Source organism: Sinocyclocheilus grahami, unplaced genomic scaffold, assembly GCF_001515645.1.
Source record: "Sinocyclocheilus grahami isolate Dianchi unplaced genomic scaffold, SAMN03320097.WGS_v1.1 scaffold720.1, whole genome shotgun sequence".
NCBI lineage: Eukaryota > Metazoa > Chordata > Actinopteri > Cypriniformes > Cyprinidae > Sinocyclocheilus > Sinocyclocheilus grahami.
This window is the reverse complement of record NW_015505899.1, coordinates 987,203-1,006,435: the sequence shown is the minus strand read 5'-3', so window position 1 is coordinate 1,006,435 and position 19,233 is coordinate 987,203. Positions and strand designations below refer to the sequence as shown.

The window sequence follows — 19,233 nt, the reverse complement described above, 5'->3', positions numbered from 1 at the left end:
ATTTTATTCTCCTGAAGCAGGTTCCATTAGCATCTAGCATCAACAGAAAAAAATAAAATGGCTACTACATGAACATGAAATGAGAAATGCCAAATTTGTCAACACCGTCAGATGTCACCACCATAAGATTTTGTGTTCCAATGATATATCAAAATACTTAAATGTGACTCTTGAATAAAAGCTTTATAAACAATAACATACTCACGGTTTGTTTTAATACAGTAATTGACTGATTCAATGTATTTGATAGTTAAAATGACTACAAATTCAGGGTTTCGTCACCTCCGTCAGATGTGTCAACTCCGTCAGTTCTGTCACCTCCGTCACCTCTGTCAGTTGAATATTTTGATAATATTTCATTATGATATTTTATATTTGTTGTGGAATTGTCGGTCACATGTGAAAGTGTAATCTGTCTGCTAACACAAGAATGTATTTTGAAATGTTAAAAACATCTTGAATGCTGTTAAAGATAAAGCTGAAATTATATTACACAGTCCAAGCTAAAAAAACGCACATTTTGTTAAAAAAGAGAAAAGTTGGGAGGTTGTATCAAAGCATAGCTCAGTAGCTTAGTACATAAGATACGTAAATGTAGTTTCATTTGTCTGAGTACAAGGTTTTATTTTTTCAATTTTGCACCCTGTTTTGTCCCACTTCTCAAGAATGACTGATTTAACTCTTGCCTAGTTAACTCTATATTGGTGTGTTATAGTCCTCACCAATTTCCCGTTGGGTTTCTGTGCAATGGTGTGTTTTAAGACATTGAGCTTCTCTGGTAAATTCTCTCTATTGATGAGTTCTTTAAAAAAATATATTTTTTGGAAAGTGTAATGGAAAGCTGCTGGATAAATTTAAAAAGTCGTAAAAAAAAAAGTTTAAAGACAAGATAGTTTTGAAGTTACTCATGTTTTCACTGTTTATAGGCCCTGCCTCTGTTTTAATTAGTTTGTTGCTTTTGTCTTGATGGCTTTATCTAGCATTTTCTTTTTATTTCTAGTTTTTACTTACCTTTAGCAAGTGTTAATTCTGGCCCCTGTTTGATACCAGAATATTGCTAAAATCAATACGACCCAATTGGGTAACTGTACCTGCTATTTCGCTGAGATGGGGGGCTGGGGGGAGTTGCTTTGGCAGTTGTAAAGACTAATATGGTGAAGTCAGTAACAGAAGCAGCTGGGGGGAGATTGGATTTGATTCTGTAGTAACTCAAACCCCTGTGTGAGATTAAACTAATGCCAAATCTGTGAGGATCACTGCACTGATCTCTAATTCCCTTTGTGAGGAAATATCAGCTAAAAGAGAGAGAGGTAACAATGGCTTTCATGTGAGGTCAGAGCTCAGGAACTCTTCTGTCTTCCGTCTTCTGTTACCCTGGAGCAAAAAAGAGCTTATCCATTCCACCTTCTGTCACTTATTCACTTATTTCTCTCTGTCTCACTCTTCTCATCTTCGTCTCTCTGTCATACGCACATGCATTCACTGTCACAGTCATGGATTGGCTATGTTTGGAATGGAATAGAAGCATACAATGCAGTGTATACTGTATGCTGGTTTGTGACACAGCATACAATGATCTTTTCAAGTGGTATCACATGACCACACTACAAGCAATAGTTGCTTTTCTGTTTTAAACCAGTTTTGTCAATGCAATCATGTTTTGCAATAGACAAAATCAGTAAGTCATCTAAGAAATAAGTGCATTCAAGAAACTTGCTTACTGTGCAAAGTATTCATACCACAATAATAGTAAGAATAATGAGTCACACTTTAGTTTGGGGACTAATTCTCACTATAAATGACGACATTTGCCTTAATTAATAAACTCCCAATTTGCTGCTTATTAATAGTTAGTAAAGTAGTTGTTAGTTGTTTAGGTATGGAGTGGATTAAGGGATCTAAAATATGGTCATGCAGAATAAGACATTATGTGCTTTATAAGTACTAATAAACAGCCAATATGCTAGTAAAATGTATGCTAATAAGCAACTAGTTAATAGTGAGAATCGGTTCTTAAACAAAAGTGTTACCGAATTATGTTATATGATTGTGTGCCATTTTGAACATACATGTTTAGTGGCATAATGATGCAAAAAGCAATATTGATGCAGAATACTTTTTATTCTTATCGCTTCTTTTTGTGGTTCACTTGTTCTTTTTTGGCTGTGGTGAAGTTTCCTCTACTTCTCTCCCGCTGCAGAAAAGCACATCCCTCCTCAGAAATCCTATTAAATGGAACTGATTTTTATAAGACAGGGATTTGCATTTAAAGCGGCGCTCTCCTCTCTCCCCCACTCCTCACTCTCTCTTTGGTTGTTAATCCTGTGATTAGCCGCTTGAAGATTTAAACTGCAGCTCCGCGTCTCATCTCTAATCATCAATCCCGCACCTTTACTCTCTACAGAGTTACCACAGTATGTTTGTCTCAAACCCAGAGAGCTTCCAGTTGCATATGCATGGTGGGTCTCATGTGGAAGAAATCCTTTTTCAACTTTTATTCTTTCATGTGTGTTTTTTGTGTTTGAGTGTGTGGTCTGCAATTTCCCCGGTTGCCGATCCAAACACTGTGCGGATTGATAGGATGATAACAGCGCTCAAGCAGCTCTTGTTGGGATTGGACTCCCTCTATCTCTCTCTCTCTCTCTCTCTCTCTCTCTCTCGCTTTCACGTCTCTTCAGCCAGTGCATCAGTGTCAATACCGCCCTGATGGATGAGGGGCTGACAGCCTAAGAGTCTCTCGTTTTATCTTTTTCTCTCTGTCTCCATCATTCCCTCCTACACGCCTCTAAAAGCGGTTGAGAATCACTGTTTAGCATGAGAGGAGACCTTTGACCTTACAGAGACAGACACAATCAGTGTAGAAGGAAGAGAACCGATCAGGTGATCTAGGAACTCCAATAATGCAGTGGGTCATTTCTGTAAGTGGACCACATTTGTGTGGTGACACATTTCATAATAGAGTTATTAAGAAAGTTTGGAAGGAGCATGTTCAAGTAATCCAACCAATTACAATTTAACAGTGGTCCAGGATTGATTGCAGCCAACTCATAGAATCGACACTTTACAGCCCTGATGGGATTCTTGGCAACCCTCATGCACTGCAAAAATGATATTCTCAGTCTTATTTCCAGTAAAAATGTATATAAAAATAATATCTTTAAAATTAGGTAACTTTAGACAAGCAGCAACAATTAAGTAACAATCAAATTGGTTTTTAGAGAATCTTGAATTAAGTTTGTTCCAACATCACTGGCAAATTATTTTATGTTGTTTTATGGATGATTATATATTTGTGGAAACTAGTTAGTGGTAGAAATGTGAGAGACTAGTTGACCAAATGGAACTGCTGCTATGTTTTAAAAAATACATCATTGTGAAAAGTTTATATCTGGAACAAAAAAACAAAATCATTTCATTTCACCTCAGACCTTGCAAGCATGCATGCATTTAATTTTTTTTCATGTCATCTCCGTATAATGTCTAATAAAACAGTGTTTTTAAGCACAGTGCTGCTTTGGTTACAGAGATAAACATGGTAACTGCTGCATTTCTGCTTGTCCAAAAGTGCCATCTACTGTCAGAGAGTGAATTTGTATTTTCATTCAGCTTTTGTTGCCGTCAGTGTTGCCAATTTAACGAGCTGATGGAAAATGAGAATTATTTGACCGTTTGATTCGTAGATTAAGTATTTCAAATGGATCGTACAGTGTTTTTAACTGTCTTCTGAGGGTTTCATACTTTTAGACTAGTCGATTAGTCGGTTACAAAATTTCAGTTTAAACCTCAGTGAAATTAGTCACAGTGCACATCCCTAGTAGGACGTTAGTGGTGATGACGCTGATTAGTTCTGCCTCTAGTCAACGCATCAGGTCTGTTTCAACTAGCTGTTTCAACCTTCGTAACTTGTGTCAGGCTTAAAAGATTAGTTCATTTAAAAAATTGTCATCATTTGCTCACCCTCTTGTTGTTCCAAACCCATAAGACTTTTTTCATCTACGAAACCCAAATGAAGAGATTTTTAATGATCTTTCAGAGATTACTGTCCCTTAACTGAAAGCCATTTAACCAAAACTCTCAGGTTTTTATTAAAATTATCTTCGTGTTTTGAAGTTGAATGAGTCTTGTGGGTTTGAAATAACACAAGGGCAAGTAAATGATGACAGATTTTTCATTTTTGTGTGAAACAATCCTTTAACACAGTTTACTCAAGTAGAAAGCGTTCCAGCATCCTTGGTCCTAGAACAACTTTCTTATTAATCCTGGATTTTGGGGTTAGGCTTTAGTTTGCGGTTAGAGGCTTGAACAACTGCCTATAAGGTTTGTAGCAGGACTAGGGTCATGATTAGAGTTAAAACTATGAGTGTTTGATAGTAATGTTGTTCCTAAACCAGCAAAAGACTTGTCCTGCTTGTGTAAATGCACCCTTTGCCAGAGAGTCAGATGCCGCACTGTTTGTCATTTTCACCCTTTGGAGTGATATTTTTTCAGCCTGAAAATAAGCCCATTTACTCTCTGGTTTTCAGGTCTACTGGAGATACTGCATAGAAATGAGCTGCTGGTTCTGGTATCAGTTGATTGAGCAGCTCCTGAAATATACTTTCGCAAAATGCTTGGCTTGTGTGACACGTAATATTCCACAGTACACCAAAATGAGATTGTCTGTTTTTTGATTAGGTGCTCATATACAAAGACATCAGAACCTGAATTAATTCTCTTAAAAAACAAAGCTTAATTGCAAAACACTTTTTATACATCAAACTATAAAAGCTGTTTTGATGATGAAAATCCTGTTTTATATCCACTTCACATATATGGTTACTTTGCTACGCCAGTACGTTGTTTAGTGTCTGTAAACATCTCACTTTCTGTGCATGTCCTATTGTGAGCTCTAAAGAGTTCTTGAAACTTTTTAGCCTGCTTTGATTCGTTACAACTCTGTTAATCTCTTAGGCGCCTATGGGATGAAACATTTCTTGACCAGTTTTCTCGAAGAATTGTATCACGTACATCAACAAATCTGCAAAACTGTCATGCTTTGCAGGAAGTTTTGTGAAGAGATAAACAGAGCAATGTGTTTCCATGTAAGGTATATGAACCTTTCCACTAATCTTGTCATATATCACATTACACTTTTCAAACAGAGCACAAGCATTCTCGTCTGAATCGCATGTTAGTTCCCCCATTAGGGCCCAGTGTGAGATCTCTCTTATCCCAAAAAAAATGAGCCTCATTCTGTGCCTCTCCCGAGCTTGCACTCCCCCACTTGCCCCCCGCTGGCGACTGCACATTCAAAGCCATTCGTCTTCTCTGCAATTCACAGCACGTGCCTCCTGCTTCTATGGTTTCTCTATCTCTCCATCCTGTATACCTGTGCAACCCCCTCCATTTCCTTCCCAATGCAGCCTTGCTGGTTGCATTTTTGTTGTTTCTTAATTAAATCCATAACCTGCTCTAAACCTAATACTAATATATGGTTGGTTTATAGGAATGATGTACACATCCTTCTTAAATAAATCACATTAAACGCTATTAACATGCTTTCTTGTGAATTAATATCCCTGGTTAATGCATTCACAGATAATTTCCTCACAAAGATCCTTTGTTAAGACAGATAATTAAAAACAGAGAAGAGACATGTATTTCTGAAAGATCTGCACTAAGGTGTCTGGGTGCTCTTAAAATAGGTTAGGTGCACTCTTAGAAATAAAGGTGCTTTAAAGGTTCTTCAAAGCGATACTTTAGAAGAACCATTTTTGGTTCCACAAAGAACCATTCAGTCAAAGGTTCTTTAAAGAACCATCTCTTTCTTAACTTTTTATAATTTGAAGAACCTTCTTTCGCCACAAAGAACCTTTTGTGAAACAACAAGGTTCTTCAGATGTTAAAGGTTCTTTATGGAACCATTTAGACAAAAAGGTTATTCTATGGCATCGTGAAGCACCTTTATTTTTATGTGTGTGTGTGTGTGTGTGTGTGTGTGTGTGTGTGTGGAGTGGATTAAGTGTTGGCATTGACAAAAACATGGAAGCTTGTGTTTCCACACACATAAGCTGTGGTTTCCACAAACATTCTGGGTGATGCTTGGACATGTTTAGGTTTACATACACACACTGTAAAAACTGTAGTTGTTGAGAATGTAAAATTTCAACATAACTACATTCAGATTTTAGGTTCACTTGACTATTGTTTTAGTTGTCCCACATGACACTCCATTTGCCAGTTTGAATTTGTTGGTTTACTAAATGCAGAATGCCCCATTCAGCCAGTAAATTCCCCAAGGCAACTACAGGTTTCTTGTTCAGCAAATTTTCAATTAGTAACACATTTAATATGTTAAATGAACTATAGTGTCTTTGTTTCTAAAAGTGCAATCACCTTACAAAGCAGATATCTGGGATATTATTTTAGAAGTTTTAACACTTGACACACAAACTTCAAGACTGGTTAAAAAATGTAATAACCCCCCCCCCCCCCGCAAACACACATAGCGTAGTGTTTGACTAATGGGGCAATGTTTAACAAGGGTTTTTATGTAGTTTATCCCCTTTTTTTCAAACTACCACTTGGACTTGTTATACACACATTTATTTAGCTGAATGAGGACATGTCGAAATTATTTTTATATGAAGGTAATTATAAATACTACAGATTAACTCTCACCCTAAGTATATCCCATTTCCATTTAATTAAAACAGAAACATTTAATATATGACCCATTAGGTCGTCCCCAAAGGGGAGTGTTTGCCATATTTAGCTCACTTCATGGGGACAAATTTGTCCCCAAAGAGTAGCTAAATAAACACACACATGAATGAAGTGTCATACGAAGTCATAATGCTTCACTATAATGTCTTTTTATGAATTTGTACTGTGTAAGCACAAATGGTTTTGTCATGCTCATGCTCTCTGATCTTCACTGAAAGCTTGGTTAGAAATTAAGGAATCAGAAAAGAAAGGATATGGAGGAAAAAAAAGATTGAAAGAGGAGAGTCATGCAGAGAGTGTATTATGTATCAGATATCTTCTGGGGTTATGCTGGGCCAATGTGTGTGCGTGTGTGTGTGTGTGTGTGTGTGTGTGTGTGTGTGTGTGTGTGTGTGTGTGCGTGTGCGTGCAACAGACAGGAACAGTCTGCTTTCTCTGTTCACACTCCGATCAAACCAGCACGCCTCCTGGCTCCCACTGATACTTACTCAATGAGTGTGTGTGTGTGTTGTAGTGGATATGATTAAGGGTCAGTTTGTGTGTGTGTGTGTGTTCATGATGTACCGTGTGAGTAGCCATATGGGGATGTAATGATAATAAAAGCTGTGATGGTAGCTGATGGCCTGCACATCAATACAGCTCAAGAGTTCAACAGATTGCAAAGGAAGTCCTTGGCTATGCTGGGAATGAAAGATTAGCTTACAGCATACTGTGCACTATATACCGCACAGTACACTTTTGTGAATAGTTTTTACTTTTTTTATCCAATTTTGTGTAAAATATTTTCACTTACACAAGCTTACCAATTAATAAATCAAAAGCGGTTGATATTACTTCTGGTTTATTCATCAAAGGATTGTTGAGTGCATTGTACAGGAGTTTACATGAACGATTTGGCGAATGTAGATGGTTATTCAGATACAAACAGAAATTCAGATGTTGTGCACAGTAAATACATAGTAGGCTATAAGTATTGTGATAATCTCTTTTTGGACATGGGTGCTTCACATTTAAATGCATGTAAACTTTACATTTAAGGCCCAAAACATATTATTTAGGTCTGTGAATGCAAATGATTTTTGCCAACCAAGCTTGATTTCAAGGATCTCCCAAATAAAATTCTTAACACAATGCAAGAACATACAACATTCTTCGCATTACCAGAAATTATCCTATAGCCTACGTTTAGCTTTCTACTTCTGCCAATTGTACTTAGGCTTTAAATCCTAAAAGTTGTGATCATTTGTGCAGATTACCATGATAAACAAAACATGTAAGAAACCTAAACTTTTGCTTGTCACAGAGTTTATTTTCTGCAATAATCCAAAAGCCAACGGAAAAAAATATTTTGGGTTTTTGTCGAGAGAACCAGGGTGATGCAAACTCACAAGTTGGCCTACAAAAACTTTTGTACAAAAACTCACCTCAAGCACTGAAGTTTGCTACTGCCAGAGTAACGCAAGTTAAATATGTACATCAGACCATACGCTTTCAACGCACCTGGCAAACATTTGCGTTTGCATACTTACATAGAGTATGTTTCAGGCTTTTCAGTGTTTTTGTGTCTAAAAGCAAACAATTTCTGTCTTTTTCGCTCTCTTTCTTTGTCATTTTCTCCCAACAGCAATACAAGTGCAAACACTGTCTAGCGTGCGTTTGCTGAAAGGCTGACTGCTAGGAAACGAATCCACACTCAAAGATGCGTCAGCCTAAATGAAATATGTAAACAAGTTGAGACGAGAGAAGTATTGTTCATTCGTTTAACATGGACTTAGGAGCAGTCCACTTTCCTTTCACATGTCCCAATCTGACGACGCCATAGTAACAGGAGCAAATCATTATTCATGGTGGTCTCTTTCAGAGACAAAGTTTTGTTTTCATAAGAGAGCTTGAGAAGTTGTATTTTGTCTGTGCAAGTTGCAGATGTTTCACCGCTTCACCGAGTTAGGCAGGTTGGCTTATCTGCTTATGTTGTAAAAGGTGTGTGTGTGTTTTAGTAAAACTCAGTAGCCAACTAAGATATTAAACAAGTCTTATTTCTGGTTTCTCTTTCTTAGTGGTGTAGAAGCTAAGAATTGGATGGTCAACTTAAAGTGTACTTAAAGAGAGATTTTTCTTAATACATTTTCTAAAGTGCACTTTGTAATAATGTCAAATTACAAGTTTTGCTTTAAAGTATTTTTTAAGTCATGTTTTAATAATCTTGTCACGCTTTAAAGAAATACAATAATTTTGATGTGTCGATTAACATACTAAAACACATCTTAAGTACTTTATCATAATTTAACTGTAGTTTGTTTTTTGATATTACATTTAAAATTAATATATTTTAAGTTTACTAAACTGCAACATCATTACAAATGTGTACAAAAATGTTAAATGACATACAAGTTTCCATAGAACATTTAAAGTATATTTTAGTTAATAATAAAGGCGTGTCAGTAAATTCAGCAGTACACTTTAAAAGACAATAGCAGTAATTATGAAATTACATATAAAGATGTACTTTGGTGTGTCAAAATAGCAATCTAAAGTTCAGATAATTGCATTTAATATAAATTGCAGCTACAATAAGTGTTCATTTAATTGTAATTAACATGCAATTAGGTGTTCAAAAATATATTATATTATTTCCGTAATAAGATCTCTTTTCAAAAGTATGCTAATAAAAAAGTGTGAACGTATACTTCTTCACAATGGTACTTCTGTTATCTGACAGTGAAACAAAATATTCAACAAGAAAAACTGTAGGCCAGGACTTTATGCATCATAAACTGATTGAAACATGAAAAACAGGTGTTACATATGAATGTAGTCTGGTGGTTAGAGGGAATGTAAAATAAGAGGGCTTGATGATATTAGCCGGAACAGAAAGTCATTTGAGAGGCTGAATAAGTTATCGCACTTGATGAAAGATTACAAATAAGAACTTTTGTTTTCTTTGGAATAACTTGTCGCATACAGATGAATTGTTCACAATAAGACTAGGAATGTTTACTGAGAAAGTGAATATGGTCCTTTTTGATCTCCAACTAATCGTTTAGACAGCGCTTTTGCAAGTGTGTGGTTTTGTACATTCCTAGTTGAATCATCTGTAGTCCAGGTGTGCTTCAGTAATAAACCATTATACACACAAACACACCGCCATGCTACAGTGCTCGAATTAAATGCTCATCTCTCTTCACTATCTGTTCATCTCCATCCATCTCGTCCTAATCCCTGTTTTCCCTTTCATCTCCCCTCTGCCACTCTTTCTCCTTGGCCTCCTTTTTTCACCTCCTTTCCATTTTCCATCCTTCCCCCTCCTTTCACTTTCTCCTCTCTCCCTCTCCCTCTCCCTCTCTCTCCTTCTCTTTCAGTAATTGGCACTGTCTCTTTTCCTTAATTAAAGTGAAAGACTAATTGTAGCCTGGTGCTGGTCTTCTGTCATTTACCTTTGAGAGAAAGTGAGGATGTGTCTATAATTAAAGAGGTTTGGAGTGCACACAGGAAACACTCAAGGCATGATATCAGCTCAAGGTCACGTACCACAGTGTGTGATTTACATTCAAGATTTCTGTAAGAAAAAAAATTCCTCAACTATCTCAACTGTTATTCTAAGATAGCTATGAGATAAAGTAGAGAATAAATGGAGACTTTTGCCTTGGGAAAAATCATAGTCATTTCACAATATCCTCTTCAACTTTGCTCAAATCTCGAAAAATACCAATGTCTGGATACTTTGATTAGAACTTTGAGACATTTCTTATTAAAATCACTTTGGACTTATTGAGTTTGTTGTCTTATTTTATGGCAGCAGTTTACTGTATATCAACAATTGCCCTACTCGATTGTAAAAATTACTATTTTAATTAATCATTTTGAGAACTCTGTTAAGTTTCCCCAGCGTTGAAAAGCAACCTCGGAGCAATACAATTTTCCACTGAGCTTTTCTAGACACACACTCATACAGAAGACAGACATAAATGAGATACAAACGTGAAGCAGACAAACACTCATACTTTACCTGCAGAGGTGAGAAACAAACAAGACGCTCATACACACGTCTTAACATGCTGACATGCTCAGACACAAATACAGAGTCACGTTTGCCATTATTCATAAAATAAAAGTCAGGAGATATCAGACTACGCACGCACGCACACACACACACACACACACACACACACACACACACACACAATGTTTCTGTGAATTGTGGGGACTTTCCATAGATTTCTATTACTTTTACTGATCAAACGATATTTTCTATCCCCTAACCCTAAACTTACCCCTTACAGAAAACCTGTTTGCATTGTTACACTTTCAGATAAACATAATTTACTATTTTTTTTATAATTTTTTTTTTTTTTTACCACAGGCCGGTCCCCAAAATGTCAAAAACGTCAGGTTTTACTATCCTTGTGGGAACATTTGGTCCTTACAATGTAGCATAAACAAGTGTACACACACACACACACACACACACACACACACTATTCAAAAGTTTGGGGTCAGTTAGAGTTTTTGTTTGTATGTTTTTAAAAGAAAATCATACTTTTATTAAACAAGGATGATTTAATTGTTCAAAAGTGACAGAAGGACTTTTATAATGTTACAGAGTATTCTATTTCAAATAAATGCTGTTCTTTTGAACTTTCTGTTCATTAAAGAATTCGGAATACTCACGGTTTCCACAAAAACATGAAACCGCACAGCTGTTTCCAGCACTGATAATAATAAGAACTGTTTCTTGAGCACATGGTTTCTGTTATGTGACACTGAAGACTGGAGTAATGATGCTTACAATTCAGCTTTGCATCTCAGGAATAAATGACTTTTTATTCAGATAGAAAACTGTTTTTTCACTGTTAATATTTCAAAATATTACTGTTTATTGTATTTTTGAATGAACATATGCAGCCTTAGTGAGCTGAAGAGACTTCTTTCAAAAACATTTTGAATAGTGCTTTTAAATAGTAGTGAACACCAGGTGTGTTCACTACTATTCAAAAGCACTATTCAAGCCTATGGTTGTCACAAAAGCCTCAAGTTACCTTTTATTTCCTAACCCACTGGAATATTATATTGCTCTTTTTTAAGCTGAGGAGGGATAATAAAGTGCACAATTTCTCAGATTCTCTGATTGTTCTCTTAAAATTCCTTAAATACGTATTGTATTGACTGGATAAAATAGCTCATAAAGAATTTGATGACAAATGTTTATTTAAAATTTCTGATATTTTATTGCAGACATGACATTTTGGCAAAATGGAGTGTAGTTTAAGACATTAAGATCTCTGAAACTAAACACATGAGATATTAGGGTCTTTTCCTCAAAAATCGACTTGAAGTCACCATTAGCTCTCCATTTAATCTCATTGCTTCATAGGAGACACAGCCGAGATGTAAAAGTCTCACTTGTGAATTTGCTGCAGAGTTATCACTGAAGTGCATTTAGGTTATATTTCGTGTGAGAGCCATGCAGTACAGTGTGTCTAAGCAGGAGCACTGCATTAAACGGGTCAACAACAAAAAAAACAGGCTTGAACAAAAATTGCCCACCGGGAGCCTAATCCATCAGAACAGCAGCCGCTACTGATGATATCAGGCCAGAGACGTATGGACAGATGTGCAGGTGTGTGTGTGTGTGTGTGTGTGCGTGTGTGTCAGGTGAGTGATAATCCTGGTGTCAACTTTAGAGTCTCACTGTATCTAATCTAACCTATTTTTTGAGACAAGCCGTAAGGAGAAACACACTTTTTCCTGGCCCATTATAAGTAATGATAGAGTAGACAGCAGGATATAGACCACTGTAATTACATACAGGCACACACACACACACACACACACACACACACACACCCCCCCCCACTGTAACAGACCATAATCTATTACCTCACACACCGTAGTTCTTCACTAACCTGGTGTTCATACACAAGCTTCATGGATGAATCTCCAGGTCATAATTCATACCAACAAGTAAATAAATAAATAAATAATAACTTTAAGTTAAAAAAATTAAACTTTTTATTTATTTTATATAATTGTATTTTATTATTTTTTTAAGTTATTTTAGGACCATTAGGATGTATGCATTCAGAATTCTATCTATCTATCTATCTATCTATCTATCTATCTATCTATCTATCTATCTATCTATCTAATACAGATAATACAATACAATATATAAATATATACAAAACAAAAATAGTACGATTAATTATAAAAACAAAATATAATTCATGATGTATTCTCAACAGCGTTATTTTAATATTATTTCTATACTATTATTATTTTTATTAATATTTTGAATTAAACAGTATTTATATTTACAGTTTTCATTTTAATTATTGTTATTTTTTTATTGTGCTTTTTGCTTTTTTTAAATATGACTTTTTTATGTTTTTTACTTATGTTACTTTTGAATTTTTTGAATTTGAGTTTTTCCCCCCCATTTTTTATTTATTTCCTGTTTGAAATTGCTTGATCTAAAAAAATCTGAAACTGAAATTAATTAAAAAATATATTTATATTTAATTTTATATCAGCTTAAATGAACAGCAATGTTGTATCATATTTCAGTAGTAGAGTTATTCATATTAATATTTGTTTTTAATAATAGTAATGATAACAGGAAATATTTTTGTATAAATTACACTAATGAGAGTTTGAGGGGAAAGTAATTTTCATGGAAATCTCAATTAAAAAATAAAAAGTATGTAACATATAATTTCTTTTTTTTTGTGGGGTGAAATATGACCTGAGCACGTTCTCAACAGATTTCATGAGATTCACCTGTATGTGTGCATGTGCATTTTAATGTAGATGAGTCTGTAATTAGTTTTCCCTCTGAACTCGGAGCAAAACTCACAGTGGGAAATCACCGTCAGAAATCTGTCCTGTCTCATCCCTCTCTCTCTAGCTCCTTCTTTTTTTGTTCTCATCTCCAAAAGCTCCCGCCCTGTGTCCTCCCTTGCCCAGCACTCTTCCCCTCTCATCCCTCTTTCATCCTCCCCTCCGGCCTCCCGGGCGCCGCTCGCTTTGATTCTCTGAGCTGGACGGCGGTTATCAGCCGGCCCCAGCCTCTCCACATCAGAGGCGGGAGAGGGATGGAGATAAAGAGTGTGGCGGGGACATATGGAGTTATTGAGAAGAGAAATGGAAACGGACGGATGGCTAGAAAGGAATGTGAAATTTGAAAGCAGGAAAAGCAAAAGTGATGGGGAGAATAATGAAGGCGAGAGGGAGAAATGTCTGGAAGATGGATGGCATTAGGGAGGAGCGTGTGGAGGTGTCACTGAGTGAGAAAGAGCACCTGCCAGTGTTCTCCCTGCGGCCCTGCACGCTCAAATACAGAGTTTTGATTTTTATTTTGAATATTGATTCGATTCTGAGGTGAAAACCAACAACAGGAAGCTTCCAGTCCCCAAGACAAGTTCCAACCCAGATACATACAGATAGAGGCTCACCGGGTGTGTCGCAGTGGTGTACTACTGCACTACTCATACTAGTCTTGCAGTATGTTTATGCAGTATGCTAATTTTCTGTACACACAAAATACGGATGAAATACTGCATTTGCTGAATATACAGCCAGAGACTACTGTTACTATCATATTAATAAATAATATTAAAGTATTTGTTAAAATTTCAAATATTTCATTTTTATATTTTGTGTTTTCATTTTTTGTAATTTTATTTTATTTTTATTTTGTAATTTTATTTTATTATAATTTTCATTTTACTCGTTTTTTTATGTTTATGTAGTATTTATTGAGTTTTTAGTTTGAGTTATTTTAGCACTTCTACTGAACTAGACGAAGATAAGAAATAATATTATGAAATAAGTTAATTTTTTTGAAATATTTAATTTTATTAAATTTAAATAATACATTTTTATTAAGTTTTAGATTTAATTTGCATTTCTTTATTTTTTAGCTATTATAGTACTTTGACTAAACTAAAATTAAAAATGTTGTCTTGGCAACTAGAAGAAATGAAATAGGTTTTTTAATATTTTATTTTATTTCAGATCATGTTTATTTTATTTCAAACAATGAAATTGCTTTTTATGGTTTAACAATAATAAAAAGTGCACATTGTAAACCATCAATTTGACTAATTTCGAATTTCAGTGTGACAAACTGACAGAAGCTTTTTATTTTATTATTATTATTATTATTATTAATATATATTATTTGATTGAGCTGCCAAAAGTAAAGACATTTTACATAAAACTGGATTTTAAGTCTATCTGTTTTTTTAAATGCTTCTTATTGATATATTGAACTAGTCATCCATGCATATATTTGATTTTCTTTTTTTTTTAAACTTTATGGTTTAACAATAATAAAAAGTGCACATTGTAAACCATCAATTTGACTAATTTCGAATTTCAGTGTGACAAACTGACAGAAGCTTTTTATTTTATTATTATTATTATTATTATTAATTGAGCTGCCAAAAGTAAAGACATTTTACATAAAACTGGATTTTAAGTCTATCTGTTTTTTTAAATGCTTCTTATTGATATATTGAACTAGTCATCCATGCATATATTTGATTTTCTTTTTTTTTAACCTCATAATTTTTAATCAAAATGTCAAATGTCAGTGAAATGACAGACTTCTCTCTGGTGACATATGCAGGATTTCTCCAATCACTTAGTCTGCTTAAACCCCGCCTCTTTCTTAAAACCGAATGCAAGCCAATCAGATAGAACTAAGTCCCGCCCTACTTTTTATTTTTTTAAATACATTTCATTCGAATGTACATCACAATACCAAAAGAAAAAAAAAAGTGCTGTTGCTACTTCAGCCTCTTTGCGACTTCAGAAAATGAACAATATTATTCACAAAATTAAACATTTAACATAGTAATGTCATGTAACGGCAATGTAGCATACAAAAGTTTGAAGTTGTTAACTGTTTTACATGTTAGACGTTATAAAGTATATACTGCACAGTGTGTAATATCTATTCGGAACATAACCAGTGTTCTCCCTGAGGTCATCTGTGCTTAAACAATGCCTTTTTCTTCATGTCATTGATGCTTTTCTGAGGTATGAACCCGCAGAAACTTCCAGTCCCCAAGACAAGTCTTGACCCAGATACTTACAGACAGAAACGCATCGATTCCATCTCTGTATGCTAAACTCTTACACTCATGGGAAAAGCGCATGCAAAAAAGAGCAATAAAGGTGTTCCTCCTTAGAGACGAGGATAAGAAAGGAGTTTGAACAAATAACGGCAGGAGAGAGAGAGAAATATATTCCGTGGTAGTATTTTTAGATCAAAGGATCTTTGTGATTGGAGCCGGTTTGAACCGTGCGGTGCCTTCGGTTGGTCACATGACCACCGCAGCTCTCATAGCAAGAACCCCAGGGCCAGATATGTGCACGGAAGTCTGGAGGGGGTGACTGAATGAATGCCTGATTAAAACCCATCACCACCATCAATAAGTAATGACCAACAGCCAGTTCAAGCAAAAACGCAATCAAGAGCAGAGAGAGAGAGAGTGGAAATGGATGAAAGGAAGGATGTTCACTGGAAATTAAATGACCATCATTCACCGCTGGGTTGAAACTCTATATAGTGATTTTGTATTGTCGCTGTATATGTGTGCAAGTGTAAAATTAGGCTGTGCCCTTGTTCCCATGTCCGTCAGTTTCCCTGTGGGATACTGCAGCTATGCAAGTCGGTATGAGAGGGAAAAACACCCATAGTTTCTAGATTTGTTTTTGCCAAAGCTTCTGCTGGCCGTGATTTGATAACCAAACCATCGAACCTCAGGGAACTTCCCTTGCCCTCTGTGCGCTCGGAGGAAAAATGTAATTGCTCAGATGTTGCCGTGTCATACCGTGCTGAAAAAACAGCAGATCTACATGAATTTCCATGGGTTTTAATGGTCGCTGCTGTTTTTGCTAGTGGACCAGCAAAAACAAATGCTGTGGTGAAGCTGAGGACTGAGGAAATCTTGCTTTTGAAACCATGCTAGTTAAAAACATGTGCTTTAGTATGATAGTCAACATATCAAAATAAGTGTACTTCTTTAAAGAAAGTTGATTTTAAACTGTACTTGTATAGGAAATTCGGTCATTTAATTTTTCTTCTGTTGAAAAAAAAGAAGGTTGGTAACCAAACAGTTGATGGTAGCCATTGACACTTCCATAGTATTTTTGGTAAATGGGGACCAACAACTTTTTAGTTACCCACATTCTTCAAAATATCTTCTTTTTTGGGTGAACTATCCCTTTAAGTGTGTTAAGAAACTGTAATGAAAGTGTCTCTCTTTAAGTACACTTAAGTGGTCTTTTACTGCATTAATGCGAGTTTTTTAAAATATACTTTTACTTATATATGTTAAGATTATACTACAAGTGTGCATAAAATGCAATTACTACTACCAGAGCGACACGGATGACGCGACAGCAACCCACCCAGCGTGGATGGAGAACCCCTATACCAAGGTGCACACATGCAGACAATCATATGCACTCGAATACGCATGGAAAATTGTAGAAATAAGAGATGTTATTAATGTTACTGAAAGGAAAATGTAATAGATTTCGGTTATATCTCATTCACATATCAATTTATTCTCAAATGTTTCTTGAAATTACATGAAAATGTTTTAAAGAGTTATATTAAATGCAGTTCGCTAAACTTTAGATTGCTTTTTTGACCCACTTCGTAAGGACTGAAGGATTAAGTATTAACGTAAGGACGTAAGTATTTCTCATAAAATAAATAAAATACTTAATTGTAATTTCTACTGAAACTTGTATGTCAAGTATTTAAATTTATTTGTAAGTACACATAATGAAGTTGAAATTTAGTACATTTATAATATTACCTTTAAATGCAATATCAATTAACATTATCAAGTACCTTAAATGTTCTTTAGCATGTTATTCAACACGTCAAAATAAGTGTACTTCTTTAAAGCATGACAAATATATATATTTGATACATATATATTTTAAAACAATTATTTAAAATATGCTTTAAAGAAAAACTTTGATATATTTTGAAAGCTTGCTTGTAGTTATGAAAGTGTATTCCAAGTACACTTAAGTGGCCTTTTATTTCATTAATATTATATATTATCTGGAAGTACTTAAAAAAGAAATAACTTTTTGAGGTACATTACAAGTGCAAATTTTGTAAAATTAAGTGCAATTCTATTTAATTTTAGGATACAGTGAAACTAAATCTATAAAATGAAAATGTCGATAGCATACCACGTCCTTTGGGCTTTGGAAGACTTGGATTGTTTGATTGTTTTCTAATTTTCTCTCCATTTATTCTCAATCCTGGAAAACACTGAATATATATGAGGTCAGTTGAGGTGTTCACATTTAGTCTCATTGCTGTCTCATGGAAAAAATCCAAGTGTAAAAGATCACCTTTGTGATTTTTCTCTTTTATGGATCTCACCAGTTTTTGCCGTATATCTGTTTCCATTAGGTGGACACGGTGGCCGCAGACTTCCTGCTGCGTAAAGGTGGAGAGAAGAAGTTTAATGTCAAAACGCTGCGTTTGGGCCCTTTGACCAAACGGGGATTCTACTTGGCGTTCCAGGCCCAGGGCGCATGCATGGCCCTTCTATCCGTGCGCGTCTTCTTTAAGAAGTGTCCGGCTCTCATGCGCTCACTATCCGTCTTCCCGGAGACAGTTCCACGCTCACTGGTCCAGGAGGCAGTGGGCCAGTGTGTGGCCAACGCAGCGCAGCCTGGACCCAATCCCAGACCGCCCAAGATGTTCTGTGGAGAAGATGGACAGTGGGTGGACCAGCCCACCACCACCTGCACTTGCCTGCCGGGCTTCGAGGCCAGCCATGGAGAGCTGGAGTGTAGAGGTGAGTGAGAATAGAACAGGCTTCTCTGAAGCTAATTGGAGCTCTCTGTGAAGGCGATGAGCTGGAGCCAAAAATATAGCCAAATTTCAGTTAAATTAAACAACGCTGAAAAATTATTTGATGTGTCTTACAGTGCTATTTAAATCACAGAATATAATACACTCATTACATCAGATTCTGATGTGCTTAATATATTGTGTTTCTATAATGTGACATAAATGTTATTCTTCTCAGGAGTAGCTTTCTAAACATAAGTCTAGACAAAAAATATCTTATGCTCACCAAAGCTGCATTGATGTGATACAGTAAAACCCGTAATATTGTGAAAAATTAACACAATTTAAAATAACTGCTTTCTATGTGAATATTTTTTTATATGTAATTTTAAGTCAAAGCTGAATTTTCAACGTCATTACTCCAGTCTTGAGTGTGACATGATCCTTCAGAAATCATTATAATATGCTGATTTGCTGCTTGAGAAACATTTAATATTATTATTAATGCAGAAAACAGTTGCGCTGCTTAATATTTTGAAACACATTATGGATTTTTCAGGATTTTTTATGAATAGAAAGTTTAAAATAACAGCGTTTGAAATCAAAATCTTATGTAAAAAGAATTATATATATATATATATATATATATATATATATATATATAGAGAAAAATATAAAGTGAGTGAAAAAAA

At 35.4% G+C, this 19,233-nt stretch overlaps 1 protein-coding gene across 1 annotated transcript in view; it reads left to right on the top strand.

The window, feature by feature from the left end:
- The window catches only part of LOC107560321 (ephrin type-B receptor 4-like), a 52,336-nt gene that overhangs the window by 16,400 nt on the left and 16,703 nt on the right, over positions 1-19,233 (top strand). Inside the window, exons 2-3 of the mRNA XM_016244465.1 lie at positions 17,053-17,154; positions 18,155-18,545. Of these exons, the coding sequence (XP_016099951.1) occupies positions 17,053-17,154; positions 18,155-18,545 (493 nt within the window). The remainder of the gene's footprint in view (positions 1-17,052; positions 17,155-18,154; positions 18,546-19,233) is intronic.